Here is a 16,505-nt window from a genome sequence, read left to right as displayed (position 1 = left end):
TATTCTTTAAGTAATTCCAAACACCTGTGTCTTATTTTTTTATTAGGTATAGCTTCTGCGCGCGACTTCGTCCGCGTGGAACAGATGCGCGCGCAATACTTGATCATTATTTTGCTGCGATGTTATTTTAAAACTGCGATATCTCCTGAGATACTCATTGAAATCGAATTGTGTAAAGGGCTATTATGTTTTAAATTAAATACTTGTGATGAATAACGTATTTATTTAGATAAGGATTAATATCATGTTTATAAAAACATCTTCGCAAATAATGCATTATTTTGGAACACACTTGGTTAGCATAAAAAAGGTTATAGAGAGCCAACCTTAAAAGATATATCTATGCTGTCACGGACTTTTTTTTAGAACTTTTACAGGGGAACAATTCTGTCGTACATGATTTTTGCGAAACTTTAACTGTTTTCACAGCGCACGGAGCGGAGCTCTTAAAAGGAAAAAAGAACCCCCGATTTTGAAACATTCTTCATTGGTGCTCCGCTCCTTTTGGTCTTAGCGTAATGATATATAGCCTACAACCTTCCTCGATAAATGGGCTATCTAACACTAAAAGAATTTTTCAAATCAGACCAGTAGTTTCTGAGATTAGCGCGTTCAAACAAACCAACAAACAAACTCTTCAGCTTTATAATATTAGTATAGATATATAGAATATATAGATTAATGCGATTATTGCTTGACATAATTGCATTTATGGTCAAACATAAAAAAAGCGACAATAGTTTACATCGACAAGTAAAAAATGAGAAGAACATAGTAGTAGTGAGAGTAGGCAGTCAAAAATGTTCAATTAAATGAACATTATTAATGATCTAACTAACACACACAAAACACAAAAACTACTCATTAGATCTCGCTCATTATTTTCATTAAATTGAATCACATGATAAGCACCAGCTTTCGAATTTAAAGAGAATTATCAATATAGGTACGCAGAAGAAATTTATGAAATACACATAAAAAATACATGCGAATTGAGAATATCCTCTTTTTTGTAATCGGTTGAAAACGCTCTACATCCATCGCAGGTTCGTACACCAAATTCTGGTATAAATAATACAAAATTGCCCACAAAGTCATAAAATTATCGATTTGTGTACATTTTCAAAAAAATCATAAATTCAAAATGTTAAAATATTATATATATTTGGCTTACAGGATTTGATGGTAGGGGAACACCGGGCAAGATGGGGTACTTAAGGTTTAAAGCTCCAGAAATCATAGGGGTTCATGTTTTCATAATCATATTTATTCTTAATCAGGCTTGTAGTTATCAATCTTACATATTAAATTTAAATTAGGAACATAGAACCATAGCATTATTAATAATATAACAAAATGTAGAATATGACATATCACCCCGTCATGCCCGATAGGTCGGGTAAGATGGGGTGGGCCTAATGGGCAAGATGGGGTATAGCATTCTCTTGACTATTCAGGAGTGCAGAACTCGCAAATGAATGTTGCTTCGGCATCATTATCATCCACCCCTGCACAGCCATAATGTGACCATTTACCACAAGAAGAATAAGCAATCCAACCTTTCTTGGAGTCAAAATGTAGCCTGTACAATATAGGCATGCAGTGTTTTCGGTTTCAACATCACTCTCTTCAGAAGACGATTGTCTAATAGGTTTCTTTGGATTAAATTTTTTGTGGCTTTACTCTTGAAATAGTTTTTGTTTCTCTTCCTTTTTCTGTTTTTGCTCCTTTTTTTCACTGTCTGATTTCAGTTTCTCTTTTTTAACTTTTCTCTCATATTTTTTTAAAATAAATTCTTGTAACTTAATTCTAATAACTTCTGTTTATCCTATAAAGAGGTTATGATAGCAGTTTTACCGCATCTTTTGGTCACTCTTAATGTCTTCTTGGTCACTGGAAAAGGCATTAGTTGCTTTGGACTGACCAAGGTGAAGTTACTGCATTATCTTGCACTAAATTAGGCCAATAGGAACATCTTGGGGAAGGACTCAAATTTAAATCTGTGTTAACTTCAGTTGTACTAGTTGTCACTAATGTTGAAGTAGCAGGATCTGTAACAACAACTGCAGTGCTCGTTGCTGTTGTTTTAAGAGGCGCTGCCACAGTAACTACAGTTAAAAAAAACCTGCTTTCCATGTCTAGTAAATAATCTACCAGCTCATCCTCTTTTTTTAGCGAGGAACTGGTACCCAAAGGTACCTTTATATTCACCATTTTATTTGGTTTTCACGAGCCTTTTTTGCTTTTCATTCCAATGTAGACTAAGAAAGATTTTGCAGCCAACATATATCCCATTTCTCGCTTCAAAACAACTTCTATCGCCTTTTTTATTGCTTCCCCTGACCATTTTCCCTTTTTTGAGTTTCTTTTATAAACATATATGACTTTTTTTAAATAAACCACCCTAAAACAATATTTAAAAAAAATTGAATAATCAAAACAGTGTCGGGCAAGATAAGGTATCTGATACCCCCGTCTTGCCCGTTGATTCGTTTTAAAATTAATATTCAAACAAAAGAAAATTGAATAATGTTTCATAACAAAAGAAGTTATTACCTGTTACTGCAGTGTACTGTAGATAGGATTTACCGAGGTGCCGCTTAAAATTCACCAAATACAAGTTTCATGCACTACGAAACGTATATATAAGAAATTTTAAAACGAACAAACGAAATCTACTTTTCGACGATAACTAAAACAAATGACTAGCCACAGTCTTAGTACTCGTGTGACTAAGAGCTGTCATGGCAGCCAGTAGAGAGATGGCACAACGAATGTAATTGATCAATTCAAATCACCTAAAAGGCCTGATGCCCCATCTTGCCCACCACCCCGTCTTGCCCGGTGTTCCCCTACATGTGTGCTGGCTGTTGGGGTTCTTTTGAATACACGATATTTGTATAGTCAAAAATATCTGATACTAAAATATGCACAGCGTCGGTCTGGCCTAGGGGGACTAGGAGTTTTCCCAATAGACCACGGGTCCTTTTTGGCCACTGTAACGCATTTCGATTCGATTTTTTTTTTAGTTACAATGTAATCTAAAAAAAAAATTAAGTATAATAAAATAAATAAAATTACAGAAGAGTAAATTGCGTCGGGTGATACAAACACAACTGTCAGCAGACAGCAGGCGCTCCTCTATACATGCAAGCCGAGCGTCCATCATAAACCCGAGGGATACCATAATTGGCGCCTTCAGTTCGTCAAGCAGCTGTACATCGCTTTTAGTCGGTGGCTGAGGAGAGCCACACCGCCAATCGTGCTGGCGCGGTGCTGGCGCGGTGCTGGCGCGGTGCTGGCACGGTGCTGGTGCGGTTCTAGTGCAGTGCCTGTGCGGTTCTGGTGCGGTTCTGGAGCGGTGCTGGTGCTGTGATGGTGCGGTGCTGGTGCAGTCCCGGTGCGGTCCTAGTGCGGTAATGGCGTGGTGCTGGCGCGGTGCTGGCGCGGTGCTGGCGCTGTGCTGGCGCGGTGCTGGCGCGGTGCTGGCGCGGTTCTGGCGCGGTGCTGACACGGTGCTGGTGCGGTTCTAGTACGGTAATGGCACGGTGCTGGCGCGTTGCTAGCACGGTGCTGGTGCGGTTCTAGTGCGGTGCCGGTGCGGTTCTGGAGCGGTGCTGGTGTGGTGCTGGTGCTGTGCTGGTGCGGTCCTAGTGCTGTGATGGTGCGGTCCTAGTGCGGTGCTGGCGCGGTGCTGATGCGGAGCTGACACGGTGCTGACGCGGTGCTGGTGCGGTGCTGGTGCGGTGCTGGTGCGGTGCTGGTGCGGTCCCGGTGCGGTCCTAGTGCGGTAATGGCGCGGTGCTGGCGCGGTGCTGGCGTGGTGCTGGCGCGGTGCTGGCGCGGTGCTGGCGTGGTGCTGGCGCGGTGCTGGCGCGGTTCTGGTGCGGTGCTGGCGCGGTTCTGGCGCGTTGCTGGCGCGGTGCTGGCACGGTGCTGGTGCAGTTCTAGTGCGGTAATGGCGCGATGCTGGGGCGTTGCTGGCACGGTGCTGGTGCGGTTCTAGTGCGGTGCCGGTGCGGTGCTGGTGCGGTTCTAGTGCAGTGCCCGTGCGGTGCTGGTGCGGTGCTGGTGCGGTCCTAGTGCAGTGATGGTGCGGTGCTGGTGTAGTCCTGGTGCGGTCCTAGTGCGGTAATGGCGTGGTGCTGGCGCGGTGCTGGCGCGGTGCTGGCGCGGTGCTGGCGCGGTTCTGGCGCGGTTCTGGCGCGGTGCTGGCACGGTGCTGGTGCGGTTCTAGTACGGTAATGGCACGGTGATGGCGCGTTGCTGGCACGGTGCTAGTGCGGTGCTGTTGCTGTGCTGGTGCGGTCCTAGTGCTGTGATGGTGCGGTCTTAGTGCGGTGCTGGCGCGGTGCTGACGCGGAGCTGGTGCGGTGCTGGTGCGGTGCTGGTGCGGTCCTAGTGCGGTAATGGCGCGGTGCTGGCGCTGTGCTGGCGCGGTTCAAGTGCGGTGCCGGTGCGGTTCTGGAGCGGTACTGGTGCGGTGCTGGTGCGGTCCTAGTGCGGTTCTGGTGCGGTTCAGGTGCGGTGCCGGTGCGGTGCTGGTACGGTTCCGATGCGGTTCTGGTACGGTCCTGGTGCGGTCCTAGTGCGGTAATGGCGCGGTGCTAGCGCGGTGCTGGCATGGTGCTGGTGGGGTTCTGGAGCGGTGCTTGTGCGGTGCTGGTGCGGTCCTAGTGCGGTGATGGTGCGGTGCTGGCGCGGTGCTGACGTGGAGCTGGCACGGTGCTGACGCGGTGATGGTGCGGTGCTGATGCGTTCCTGTTCGTGTCTTAAAAAACGTATGTCCTGGTGCGAGATGGAGAATTGTTCATGCGGGTGTTGAAATGGAGTTCATACCAAACGCTTTATTGATATTTAAATCCCAGTCGAAATCAGGTGACTACCATGATGATATGAACAAAACAAATTTTAGGAAATGGCTTCAGGAAAAGCTAATACCTAACTTGCCGGCTAACAGCTTAGTCGTTGTGGATAATGCCCCTTATCACACGGTTAAGTTAAACAAGGCACCAACATTATGCTCTACCCATAGATCAAGTAAAAAAAGGTAGATAACGCACCTAGAACAGAAAACTGAAGCCACTTTTTTAAAGATGTATGAGTGAGTGAAGTGTTGACACCTTTTAAAAAAAGTCCCTAAAATTTTTATTAAACAATTAATTTAATATAGGTAAAATGGGTATGTGAAAATAAAAACCTGTTTATAGTTTTAAATAAATTTACTAAAAATAAAACAAAAAATCGGTAGAATAATAAAAAAATATATTCGTAAGATAATCGTATGAATGGACACTTCCTATCCCCTCTGTTTATCTGTTTTCAGTTTGCAGTCGGTTTTTTTTAACTATTTTTCTTAAACTTAGAATCCTTTATGTTGTATAAGTTTTTTAAATTTTTGTCGCTTAGAACTCAGAGTCATCGTCATTGTTTGCATTTTACTAATATGATGTAGTCTTATGTTCAAATATTTTTCAATCACTAATCGTATTAAATTGACTTTATGCGCATGGCCAGCATAATCGTGGTCATTTTCTCAGTCTCGCAGCCGCTACCCATTCACCTCTTATTAAAATATTCGTTGGAAACCTAAAACCATGAAATTTGATAGTAAAATATGGGTACCTAGTTTACTCAAAAATTGTAAAAAGTTAAAACAAAAAACAAACGAGTTAATAATTCATAAATATATTTTGATTTTTTTATTTTCAATTTATGTAACATAAAATAACACGAGAAAAAAAAACAATATATGTCTACTTTTTACTTAATTATTTTTCTGATTGCGTACAATTTACTTACCCACATTTTGGGGTATTGAAAAAAAGAACTACTGGCAACACTCCCGTGGTACGTCATTTCGTGACATTGAATTTATAAGTTCCGAATAACCTCAATATTATTTTTGAATAACAATAAATTTAAAGTTTTGTATGTACTTACGTGTGAAACGATATTCCTTCAGATTTTTTGTTTACTTTGGTATTGTTTTTGCACCATTTAATCACACAAGACGGTATTTTATAAGCAAAGTTACTGTATGAAACCTCGTGACATACTAACGAAAATGAGCGTAGTTTGATGCATATGTGTGCGTGAGCGCGTGTATTTACTTGAAGGAGCCGAGTTTTGTGGCTTCACTAACAACAAAGGCCGCGCATTATCTACTTTTTTTTACTATATCTATGGCTCTACCAAAGCAGAAATGCAAAACTGGATCATAAATAAGGGGTTATCCTATGGTAAAAGTTCAACTTTATGAAATAATAAAAGAACACAAAGAAGCTCCAATTTATGAAGCCGATCAAATGCTTCAAGTTCATGACCACAAAGTGGGTAGATTGCCGCCGTATCACTGTGAATTAAACGCTATTGAATTTATGTGGAGTCTTGTTAAAAGGCGAGTAGCCAGTAAAAACGTAGGACAAGAAACAAACAACATAGCTAATTTAACTGAAGAAGAATATAATTATGACAGTCATGTAATTTTAATCGAAAAATTACTTCTGTATATCAAATAGAACAAAATTTAAACTTTGCTAACCAAATTTTGGTACAGCCGAACTGTTTTCTCAAAGAAATAAATTTAATTGCGTTAAGCCGTCCCGATAATAAAAGATTTTGTTACAAACATTACAACGTTATCGTGTTTGAAAAAAATAGGGATAGTGATTATTAACAATAGGTTATTAATAACTAACCTTATAAAAAAATTAACATTTCGTATTAGGGAGTCATATAAGCTAAATAGGGCAACATAACGCTCAGACTGACCAATATAACAGCTGTAGGTAAAATAACTGTGAACGCACTCTAGTATATAAAATTGAGGAATTAATGTAAATCAAATTTCTCACTTATTTACTCATTACTCATTGTAGACCATCATTTATTTACTTATTATTTGCTTACAAATAAATAAAATTGTAGTGTCTGTTTGTAGTATTAAAATAACCGCTTACCCCGCTTCTAGTGTCTTAGTACAATCTCGTGTTTTTATAGTAGGTTTTACGAAATTTTTTAATCTGCTCTTTTGTTGAAAGCAACATTACTTATTGTCAAGATTAAGTCAAAGTTTGACGTTTTATGTCAAGAATACCGCGTAACGGATGGCACTCATTCAAAAAAAGTGTTCTGACAAGAGATGTTTTTATACAAAATAATTATAAATATTTATTAAAATAAAACTACGTAAAATGGATTTAAAAACCTCTCAACCTGTTCAACGCAACCGTATGCATCACTTATTTTAATCAATAAATTATTAATTCTTGCAAAGTATTCATATCTTTTATGTAAATATGTCGTGTTTTTTTTAGGTTTTTTAAAACTATCTCTGAAGAAAAACAGAGAAAAAATTGATAATGAAACGAAAAAAACTTTTCGTGATTCAGATATCATTATTCTTGACGAATCGTTTGAAAACCTTCGCTCGGAGTTCCCGAAAAAGGTAACTAATATTTACTATTCTGCCTTATTCTTTACAAGGTTCTTATACATATATTTATAGTAGTTAGTTTATAGGTTAATTTTTTCTAATATAAATTACCAGTTAAACGTAAATTTTAGCACAAAAAATCTTCTTAACTTAAAATACCTTGGGCTTATAATAGGTATTGGAATTAAACAAATATTTATTCCCGGTGTTCATGTATGCCCTTGTCTGAGTCTCTCGATTCCATTTTAAATGCAAATATCTTTGGAAGTATGTAATGCCGTTAGTCCCAGCTGTTTAGACACTTGATAGCAATTTTTACTTATAATAGGAAAATTACTGCCAATCCGCAGTTAAGTAAAGTTGTAGATTAAGGTCCAATACTTATTTTATACTAACCCACCAATGAGACATTTACAGGCTGATACAGTTTATTTCATTTAGTCTTTCCTTTAAATAAACCTTATTAGACTCTATTTATGATTATTTTCTTATCAACTTATAGGCATTATCTCTTAAGACATTTATGTACTTCTTAAATCTAATCAAACACCTTTAGTAGGACAACACACAATCAAAGATCTTTAATAAGATTTCTTTAAAATATTAATTCATAATTTTTTTGTGCATTTCAGGTCAATCCATCTATAGACTCACCAGTTCTAATAAACGACTCTTGTGATGATTTATTTGATGAATTATTAACAAATAAAGAACCCAGCAAGTCAGGAAATGTAAGTTTGTCAATTCAGAATACTATTTTTATACAATACAATTATGAAAATAATGTAAGAATTGTCATTTTAGCGTTTTTTATATATATATATATAAAATAAAACAAATTAACTACTCCAACAGGTATCTCTAAACATAACAAATGAATTTAAGTCTCCAGTCGCTAAAAACTCCAGACCCAGTATCGGAGGCTGGTCACCTGCCCAAAACATTATATGCGCAACACCAAAACATGACACCGTCCCTTCTACACCACAAGACAAAGCCAATGAATCCTTAAGCCAATGCTCTATAAAGAAAATACAAAATTCACATCAGAAATTATTAAGCGATCTGTATGGAGAAACATGGAAATCAATACCGTCATTATTCAAAACAATACAACAAAGCCACGACAATTTGAACGTAATTTCAAAGAAATTGCACTTTGATGACGATGATGACAGTGACAAAGAAAACATCAGATCACATATAAAAAAGAATAAAGAACTATATTTAACGGATTCTGAAATCAAAAAGAAAAAAGATTTAAGCGATTTTGAAAGGCGATCAAAGAAAAAATTGTACACTGAAAAAATTCCTAGCATACCTGACCCTGTACCTGAAACGCCTAAAGATAAATTAATAAAACTTAGAAATGTTAATAGTACAACGAAAAAGACTAAAGGTTTGTCTGTGACCGATTTGGTCAAAGTTATGGGCAATGACATTGATTTTATATCGAAGAAAGTTAAAAACGTAACTGTTACTCCTAAGAGTGATATTAAGAGGCTCAGTTTTATTGGGTCTTTGGCAGGTAATCTTATATTATCCTTTGTCCTAATTGGTTTTAATGATAAGGACGTTGATGTTCTTTGATTGATTTCTCTTGACCAAGTTATATACGACGTATGTATGTTTGTTCAGCTACAAATTGTACTAAGTACCATCAAAATTGTTTAGAATTATTTAAGAATTACATATTCATACAAAAATCAAAAATAATTAATTTTGAAAATCTCTCATTGATAATATAGGTTTTCATTATATTGTATTTTTTAATTTATATGGATAAATTTACTTTAAAACCCATAGATATGTGGATATTGTAAGAATAAAATGAGTTTTGTAATGTATAAAGTGTGATGTCCGTTGCCTTTATTTAAATAACTTTCTAAACATCTGTAAATAATCAATTCTTGATAGAAGTCTTCAAGAAACGCGATACTCTCATATAAATTTTTTGTGCAAAATTTCATGGATCTAGTTGTAAGTAAACAATTGAAACAACTGTAAACTTGTCACAGTCAACCTTTAAGGCAAAAAGAATAAAAATAATTTAGGCACCTTTAAATTGGAGGATTACTACTGTTTTAATGTCCTTTTAAAAATCTGTCAATAATGGTTGTTATAATAATTCAGATAATGTGCCATCATGGCGATGTCACCCAGAAGCATTACAGTACCATGACAATTATAATAAACTAAGAGAACAACTCACGAGACGTCTGTACACCGAATTCAATAAAGTTGTATTTGATGATGGGTTGGAAGCAGACATGCCTATTTTATGGGATTCGAAATTAAGGAGCACCGCTGGGTAAGTAATTTTATAATTTGCTTGTTTTTACTAATTTGATATGTCTTATCTGTTCTCTACTGAGTATCAAAATATAGTTATTCAAAATATTTATAAAACTTATTAGGACCTAAAAAACTAAAAAATGAATTAAATTAAAAAGGTTTGATATCAAATTTATTAAAAATTTTTGATATTATATTCAAAAATGTTTATTAAAAATTGTTTAGTTAAAAAAGCAAAGTAAAAAACCATCGTCAACATCCAGTGGAGCCACGTGGTTGATTAATCTCCAAGGCTTTTTGCCCTGTGTGAGATGCTTTTTCCCACAGTTCAGTCTAATATAGTATATTAAAAAATTAATAGTAACAAACTAATTCTGAGCGGTGTGGTTACGGCAGTAAAGAATATAGCCACCCGCTTTCTTCCCGTAGGTGTCGTAAGAGGCGACTAAGGGAAAACACAGTTCCACTACCACCTTGGAACTTATAAAGCCGACCAATGGCGGGATAACCATCCAACTGCTGGCTTTGAAATATACATGCCGAAAACGGGCAGCAGCGTCTTCGGTGCGACAAAGCCAGCCCTGCAGTCACCAACCCGCCTGCCCAGCGTGGTGACTACGGGCAAAACACATCAGTTCACGCCATCTTTGGCGCGAATTTGTGGAGGCCTATGTCCAGCAGTGGACTGTGATAGGCTCAAATGATGAGTGAGTGTGAGCAAGAACATGAATCGACCAAAAATTTATCACTCGACTTGTATCGCAAAAGGCATATAATCAATTTTATAATTATTTTTTTTCTAGTACAACAACAAACAAATTGATAAAAACCGCTCGCGGTGACAAAATACGTGTATCAAGTATAAAATTATCAACAAAAGTTTTAGACGCAGTGCAAAGATTAAGAGATACATTAATACACGAACTGTGTCATGCGGCTACTTGGATTATAGACGGCGAACTGAGGGCCGGTCACGGGCCTTTGTGGAAGAAATGGTATAATTTTGTATTAATATTATATTAACTTAATAATTAGACATAACAGTCCTCTGTGACACTGCATTCCAATCCAGAGTCATTGGTAGGATTCCATTGCATTGAATTGGGGTCTAAAATTTATGTTTTAATTTATTTGTTTGAATACAAATATTTATTCTATAATTATGTATAATGCCTCTTAGTTGCAATCTGTGGAACTTGTAGTTTGGTCATTTGTTTGCTTTCATTAAATAAATAAATTATTCGATTATTTGGTAACTTTAGGAACAAATAACCGTGGATGTATCTTAAACCTTAAGTAATTTAAGTATTAGAAGAAGAAGAAGAAATATACTTTATTGTGCATATTACATAACATACATCTTTAAAAATAAAATTTGCAAAACAATACTATGCACAAAGGCGGTCTTATCGCTAGGTAAGCGATTTCTTCCAGACAACCTTGGGGTAGAGGAGATTTTAAAATAAAAAGAGTAGGGTTATCAAAAGGCAAAACAGAAAATTAAAAACAAAGTAGATCCTACATTCTAATAATAATACAATAATATATATATATATATATATATATATATATATATATATATATATATATATATATATATAGTATATATTATAAACATATAAAGAATTAAATACACAAATAAATACATACCCATTACATTATAAATATAATATATAAATAAATAGTATATATTATAAATATATAAACAGTTAAATACACATATAAATACATACCCATTACATTATGCTTTATCGTAAAATATATACACAAATAAATACATACCTATTACATTAATTATGAAGTAGATAATAGTTAATCATAAATATAATATTGAATAATTATCGACAGCACATTTACGAATAACTACGAGTAAACTTACTAACACAGACCAGCTTTTCACTAACAATTTAGGTAAAAATCTTTTAGTAGCTTCTTAAATGATGTAAGAGTTTTAGCCTCCCTAATAGTTTTAGGCAAAGCATTCCACAGAACTATTGACTGCACTGTAAAAGAGCAATTGTAGAAAGCAGTATGATGGATAGGTATATACAGCGTAGTTGTATCATTCGAGCGCAGTGCCTTGTCAGATTCACGCACTACAAACTTTTCTCTTAGATACTCAGGGGCCCGGGGACTTTTAAGCACAGAGTAAAGCAGCGCCAGCATTCTAGTATTCCGGCGAAAGCGGATTGGCAACCACTTGAGCTTTTTACGAAAATCGGATATGTGATCGTATTTTCGCAAAGAAAATACGAATCTAATAGCTAAATTTTGGAACCTCTCAAGTTTTGTCAGTTGTTGTTCAGTAAGGTCAGGATAGCACGCATTGGCATAGTCGAGATAAGACAGGAAAAGAGATTCCGCGAGTGCAATTTTAGTAGAAGTCGGTAGCATGTATTGTAAGCGTCTTAACGAATGCCAAGTTGAAAACATTTTTCTACTCACTTCTTTAATCTGCGTTGTCCAGTTCATATTCTCGTCCATGTAAACGCCAAGATTTTTAACGCACTTACTATATGGTATGGAAGTGTTATTGATGAGCACCGGAGGTAAAGAAGCCCAGTCAATCCTCGAAATAAAAGCCCGACTACCCAATACTATAACTTGCGATTTCACTGGCTTTAATTTAAGACCATAACAGCGACTCCATTCAGCTACAGCAGCAAGATCTTTATTAATTATAGTAATAGCCCCAGGCAAGTTTTCGAGGTCAGACTGAGCATAGATCTGCAAATCATCTGCATACAAATGGTAGAGAGAAGAAATGTTATTCGTGATGTTGTTAATGAAAATGGCAAATAGAAGAGGTGATAAGACGCCACCTTGAGGCACACCGACAGGTAAATTAGACCAAGAGGAAAGATCTATTGCCATCTTTACTCTCTGCCGGCGCCTCTGTAGATAACTACGAAACCAGTCAATCACTGATGGAGATATGTTAAGTGAACACATGGTACTAAGAAGTACGTCATGATCTACCGTATTAAAAGCATTACTGAAGTCTAATAAAGTCAGAACAGTAAGCTTTTTGTTATCCATGCCATATCTGATGTCCTCGGTGACTTTGACAAGAGCAGTAGTCGTGCTGTGTCCTATTCTAAACCCTGATTGAAGTGGATTAAGAAGATTATTTTTCGTCATATACAAAGTAAGTTGAAAGTGGACTATGCGTTCGAAGACTTTGGAAAGAAAAGGAAGGATAGAAATTGGTCGAAAGTCAGTAACAGTAGAAGGATTAGATTTTTTGGGTAAAGGAATAACGTAAGCATCCTTCCAAGTAATGGGAAAAATGCCAGAATCAATAGAACTGTTAAAAATATGCGTGAGAACAGGGAGAATTACATCAAGGATAGGTACCAGCATCTTACGACTAACGTTATCGCAACCAACGGCATCAGACGATATGGATAATATGTTCTTCTTAACATCACATTCAGTAATTTGACTAAAAAAGAACGGAGGATGATTAGGAGCTGGTAGCTGGGAAAGATGACGTAGTGTGCAAGCCTTTGTATTGGCGTCAAAGTCTGAATCAGGTGAAGCAAAATGTCGGTTTAGTTCGTCTGAAGAAATATCTGAGTAATAATTACTTGTTTGCTTACTAACTCCAAGTGATTTAAGAAACTTCCACACTTTTGCTGGGTTGCCGTTCTCAACCGATTTATGAATATGACGTCTTTGCGCATCCCTACACATCATATTACAGCGATTGCATATTTTTACGTATCTCTCACGATGCTCATCAGAATTGGACTTCCTATACTTTGCCCTAGCCCTGTGCTTTTTGGCTATCAACAACTTTAACTCGTTGGTCATCCAAGGTGCAGGAAGATGCTTAATTTTAACAGGTCTTACTGGGGCATGTTTGTCATATAAATTAGCTAGTAGCCTATTAAATATTTCTATTTTTTTGTCGATATCCGTTTCGCTATAAATTTATATTATTTATTAGTAATGTATTAGTAAGTATAGTAATGTGTTTTCGTTTAACAGGGCGTCAAAAGCACTAAGAAAGTTTCCAGAACTAGGGGAAATATCAAGATGTCACGATATGGAGATACATTATAAGTACTCCTACAAATGCACTAAATGTGGTTACAGGTAAGCTAGACCTTTTACTTTTAAATGGACACATCCTAATAGAATTTGCCTTTAGCCAACACTAGAGGGGGTGCAATTTAGATATTTTTTATAATACCAGAAGCATCCCAAGCGCCTTGCCGACATTAACCCCGACTTAACACAGGACCTCTGGCCACCTTACCACAGGAAGAGAAAACTATAAAAAATGACATTTAAACACAAATATAAAAAAATAATATGGTATCCACCATATAGGTTTCGGAGTTATGAAACAAAAACCTGCATCGGAAAAAAACTGAAAAATTGCAATGATAGACTTCTTAATATTAATGGCTCAAATTCTCACAATATTTCTTTTTCCATCCCAAATAATATTCTTTTACTTAAAAAAAATGTTAATTTTTGGCACAGCCAATGTACATACATGTACCCAATGCATAGATATATAGAGTTATTACATTGATATTAGAGTTCCCGTCCTCGGCCTGTGTATTTCAAAGCCAGCAGTTGGATGGTTATCCCGCCATCGGTTGGCTTTTTAAGTTCCAAGGTGGTAGTGGAACTGTGTTATCCCTTAGTTGCCTCTTACGACACCCACGGGAAGAACGAAGGTGGCTATATTCTTTGCTTCTGTAACCACACATCGTAGCACTTATTTAAAAAATCCTTTAAGTATTGCAATAATAACTTTTTAATGTTTTAGCATAAAAAGACATTCGAAATCGATAGACACAACGAAAAAGTGTTGCGGGTATTGCCGTGGAACATTTGAAGTTATAGTTAACAAGAAAAACAAAGATGGTGTCGTCGTATCAACTCCAGCTAGAAAGGGAGGGTTAAATGATTTTGCTTTATTTGTAAAACAAAATTATGGAAGTCTCAAAGATGGCAGAACTCATGCTCAAGTTATGAAATTACTCAGTGAACAGTTTTCTGCTAAAAAGACAAAAATGCAAAAAGTGTTCGAGTTAGACAGTGATGAATCAGAAAGTTAGGTGTTGCCATGTAAAAATTATTATAAAATATGTTTTATAATAGTGTTGTGTTCAGTAATCTATGTTATTAATTATAATACTTGTTTAAAACGTTAGTAGTTTAAAGGAAAAGTGTGGTCGATGAGTATAAAGTATATCTTATTGCCTTCAAATTAGTTAAATTTCAATGAAACATTTCCACCATATTTTAATTATTGTAATATGAATTTTTAGGCAAGTCAAACAATATCTGTTTCAAAAAAAAATATATATATATATATTATTAGAAATTATCTATACAATCATTTATATTTTAACTTTTAAAAATAAATATAGTCTTATTTCTTCAGACATTTTATGATATTAAAAAAAAACCTCAATAAAATAATGTGCCTTAACTTTAAAATATGTGATAGTATTGTTAAATCTATTAGCAATATCTTTTTTGTTTTTACATGCAATACTTTTCCTTTTAATAATATGATTACTATATATGATTATTATACTATAGAATTAGAATATAAATTAAAAGAAATAAGTATGGGCTGGCATACTAAAACTCGAAATTTATTTACATGGCAACAAAAAAATTAATCAAATGTCACGAATAATTTATAGGTGATTATAACGGGCTTATTAAAAATTGACCTTAATATGTCATTGTAATATTATCTTGCCAATATCAAATTATTAGTCTCAATGATTGTAATAATTTAGGGATAATTTGTTGAAATTACCCACTGTTTTTCTTTAGTGTGTCAAACTGACTAAGACGAAAATTTACTGTGAAGTTGTTCTTACTTTGACATTTTACTCAAAAAGTAATATTGACAGTAAATAACCATTTACGATTTTTTATAAAGCAAACATACACGTATTTCTTAAACATATTCAAATATTTTTGAATTTAATGTAAATTATGATATTACCGATTAATTACAATCGGTGTTTTGTGAATAATTTAATTTATACTTGTATATATTATTTAATATAAATTATTAAAATCATTGTCATTTTATTTTTATGTATGTCAATTGTCTTTGATTAATTGCGCAAGCGCATAGACAAACAAGAGTAGTAGTTAATATAAAAACTTATTTTTATATATTTAGTTTTTTAATATTAATGTATAATTTATAGTTAAATATAAAAAAATATCAAAAGGTATATATTTTTTTTATTTTCCTGCCGTCTCCTATTAGTAATTATATTATTATAAATCATTCCTACGTATGGTACGGGCATTTTGTTCGGAAAAGCAAAACTATAAAAATATATTTAATTAAACAAAATATATGCTGCTCTTAAAAGTTGTGGGATCGAGAATCGAAATCTGAAGGCGGTTTTGACAGTCTTACTTCACGTCAATTTAGAATTTCTTCTACGAGTATACACCAGTCTATCCTACTTAGATAATTTTTGCTTTCGAGCAGGGTTTGGCGTGTGCTTCAGAAATTGAAAGTTGAAAAGAATGTAACTACCATATAGTTACAACTTACAAGGGATCTATTACGAACTGAGGTAGGGCACAGCAGGAATTTCCTGCTCAAAATATGGAGCAGCTCGACTGGGGTAGTACCTCGACCTTACAGAAGATCACAGCAAAATAATACTGTTTTCAAGCAGTATTGTGTTCCTGTTGGTGAGTAAGGTGACCAGAGCTCCTGGGGGGATTGGGGATTGGGTCGCCAACGCGCTTGCGATGCTTCTGGTGT

At 35.8% G+C, this 16,505-nt stretch overlaps 1 protein-coding gene and 1 pseudogene across 1 annotated transcript; both read left to right on the top strand.

Moving 5' to 3' along the window:
* The first annotated feature begins 4,895 nt into the window (after positions 1–4,895).
* Positions 4,896–6,521, top strand: LOC123666415 (annotated as a pseudogene).
* Positions 6,522–7,196: 675 nt separating this feature from the next.
* LOC123666414 (acidic repeat-containing protein-like) lies at positions 7,197–15,046 on the top strand. Its single transcript, XM_045600508.1, has 8 exons — positions 7,197–7,233; positions 7,320–7,450; positions 8,071–8,169; positions 8,294–8,966; positions 9,572–9,749; positions 10,537–10,728; positions 13,727–13,834; positions 14,520–15,046. Exons 1-8 carry the CDS (start codon positions 7,197–7,199, stop codon positions 14,809–14,811), a joined length of 1,710 nt encoding a protein of 569 aa, XP_045456464.1. The 3' UTR covers positions 14,812–15,046.
* The last annotated feature ends 1,459 nt before the right edge of the window (positions 15,047–16,505 follow it).

This window comes from Melitaea cinxia, chromosome 26 (genome assembly GCF_905220565.1).
Source record: "Melitaea cinxia chromosome 26, ilMelCinx1.1, whole genome shotgun sequence".
Lineage (NCBI taxonomy): Eukaryota > Metazoa > Arthropoda > Insecta > Lepidoptera > Nymphalidae > Melitaea > Melitaea cinxia.
This window is presented reverse-complemented; position numbering and strand designations above follow the sequence as displayed.

What these genes read in the sequence shown, in the direction of transcription:
- LOC123666414 (XM_045600508.1), top strand. Translation starts at nt 7,197, where the DNA reads ATGGATTTAAAAACCTCTCAACCTGTTCAACGCAACC. An exon ending in TTTTATTGGGTCTTTGGCAG is followed by an intron (nt 8,967 to 9,571) that starts GTAATCTTATAT and finishes ATAATAATTCAG; the next exon opens with ATAATGTGCCATCATGGCGA. An exon ending in AAATTAAGGAGCACCGCTGG is followed by an intron (nt 9,750 to 10,536) that starts GTAAGTAATTTT and finishes TTTTTTTTCTAG; the next exon opens with TACAACAACAAACAAATTGA.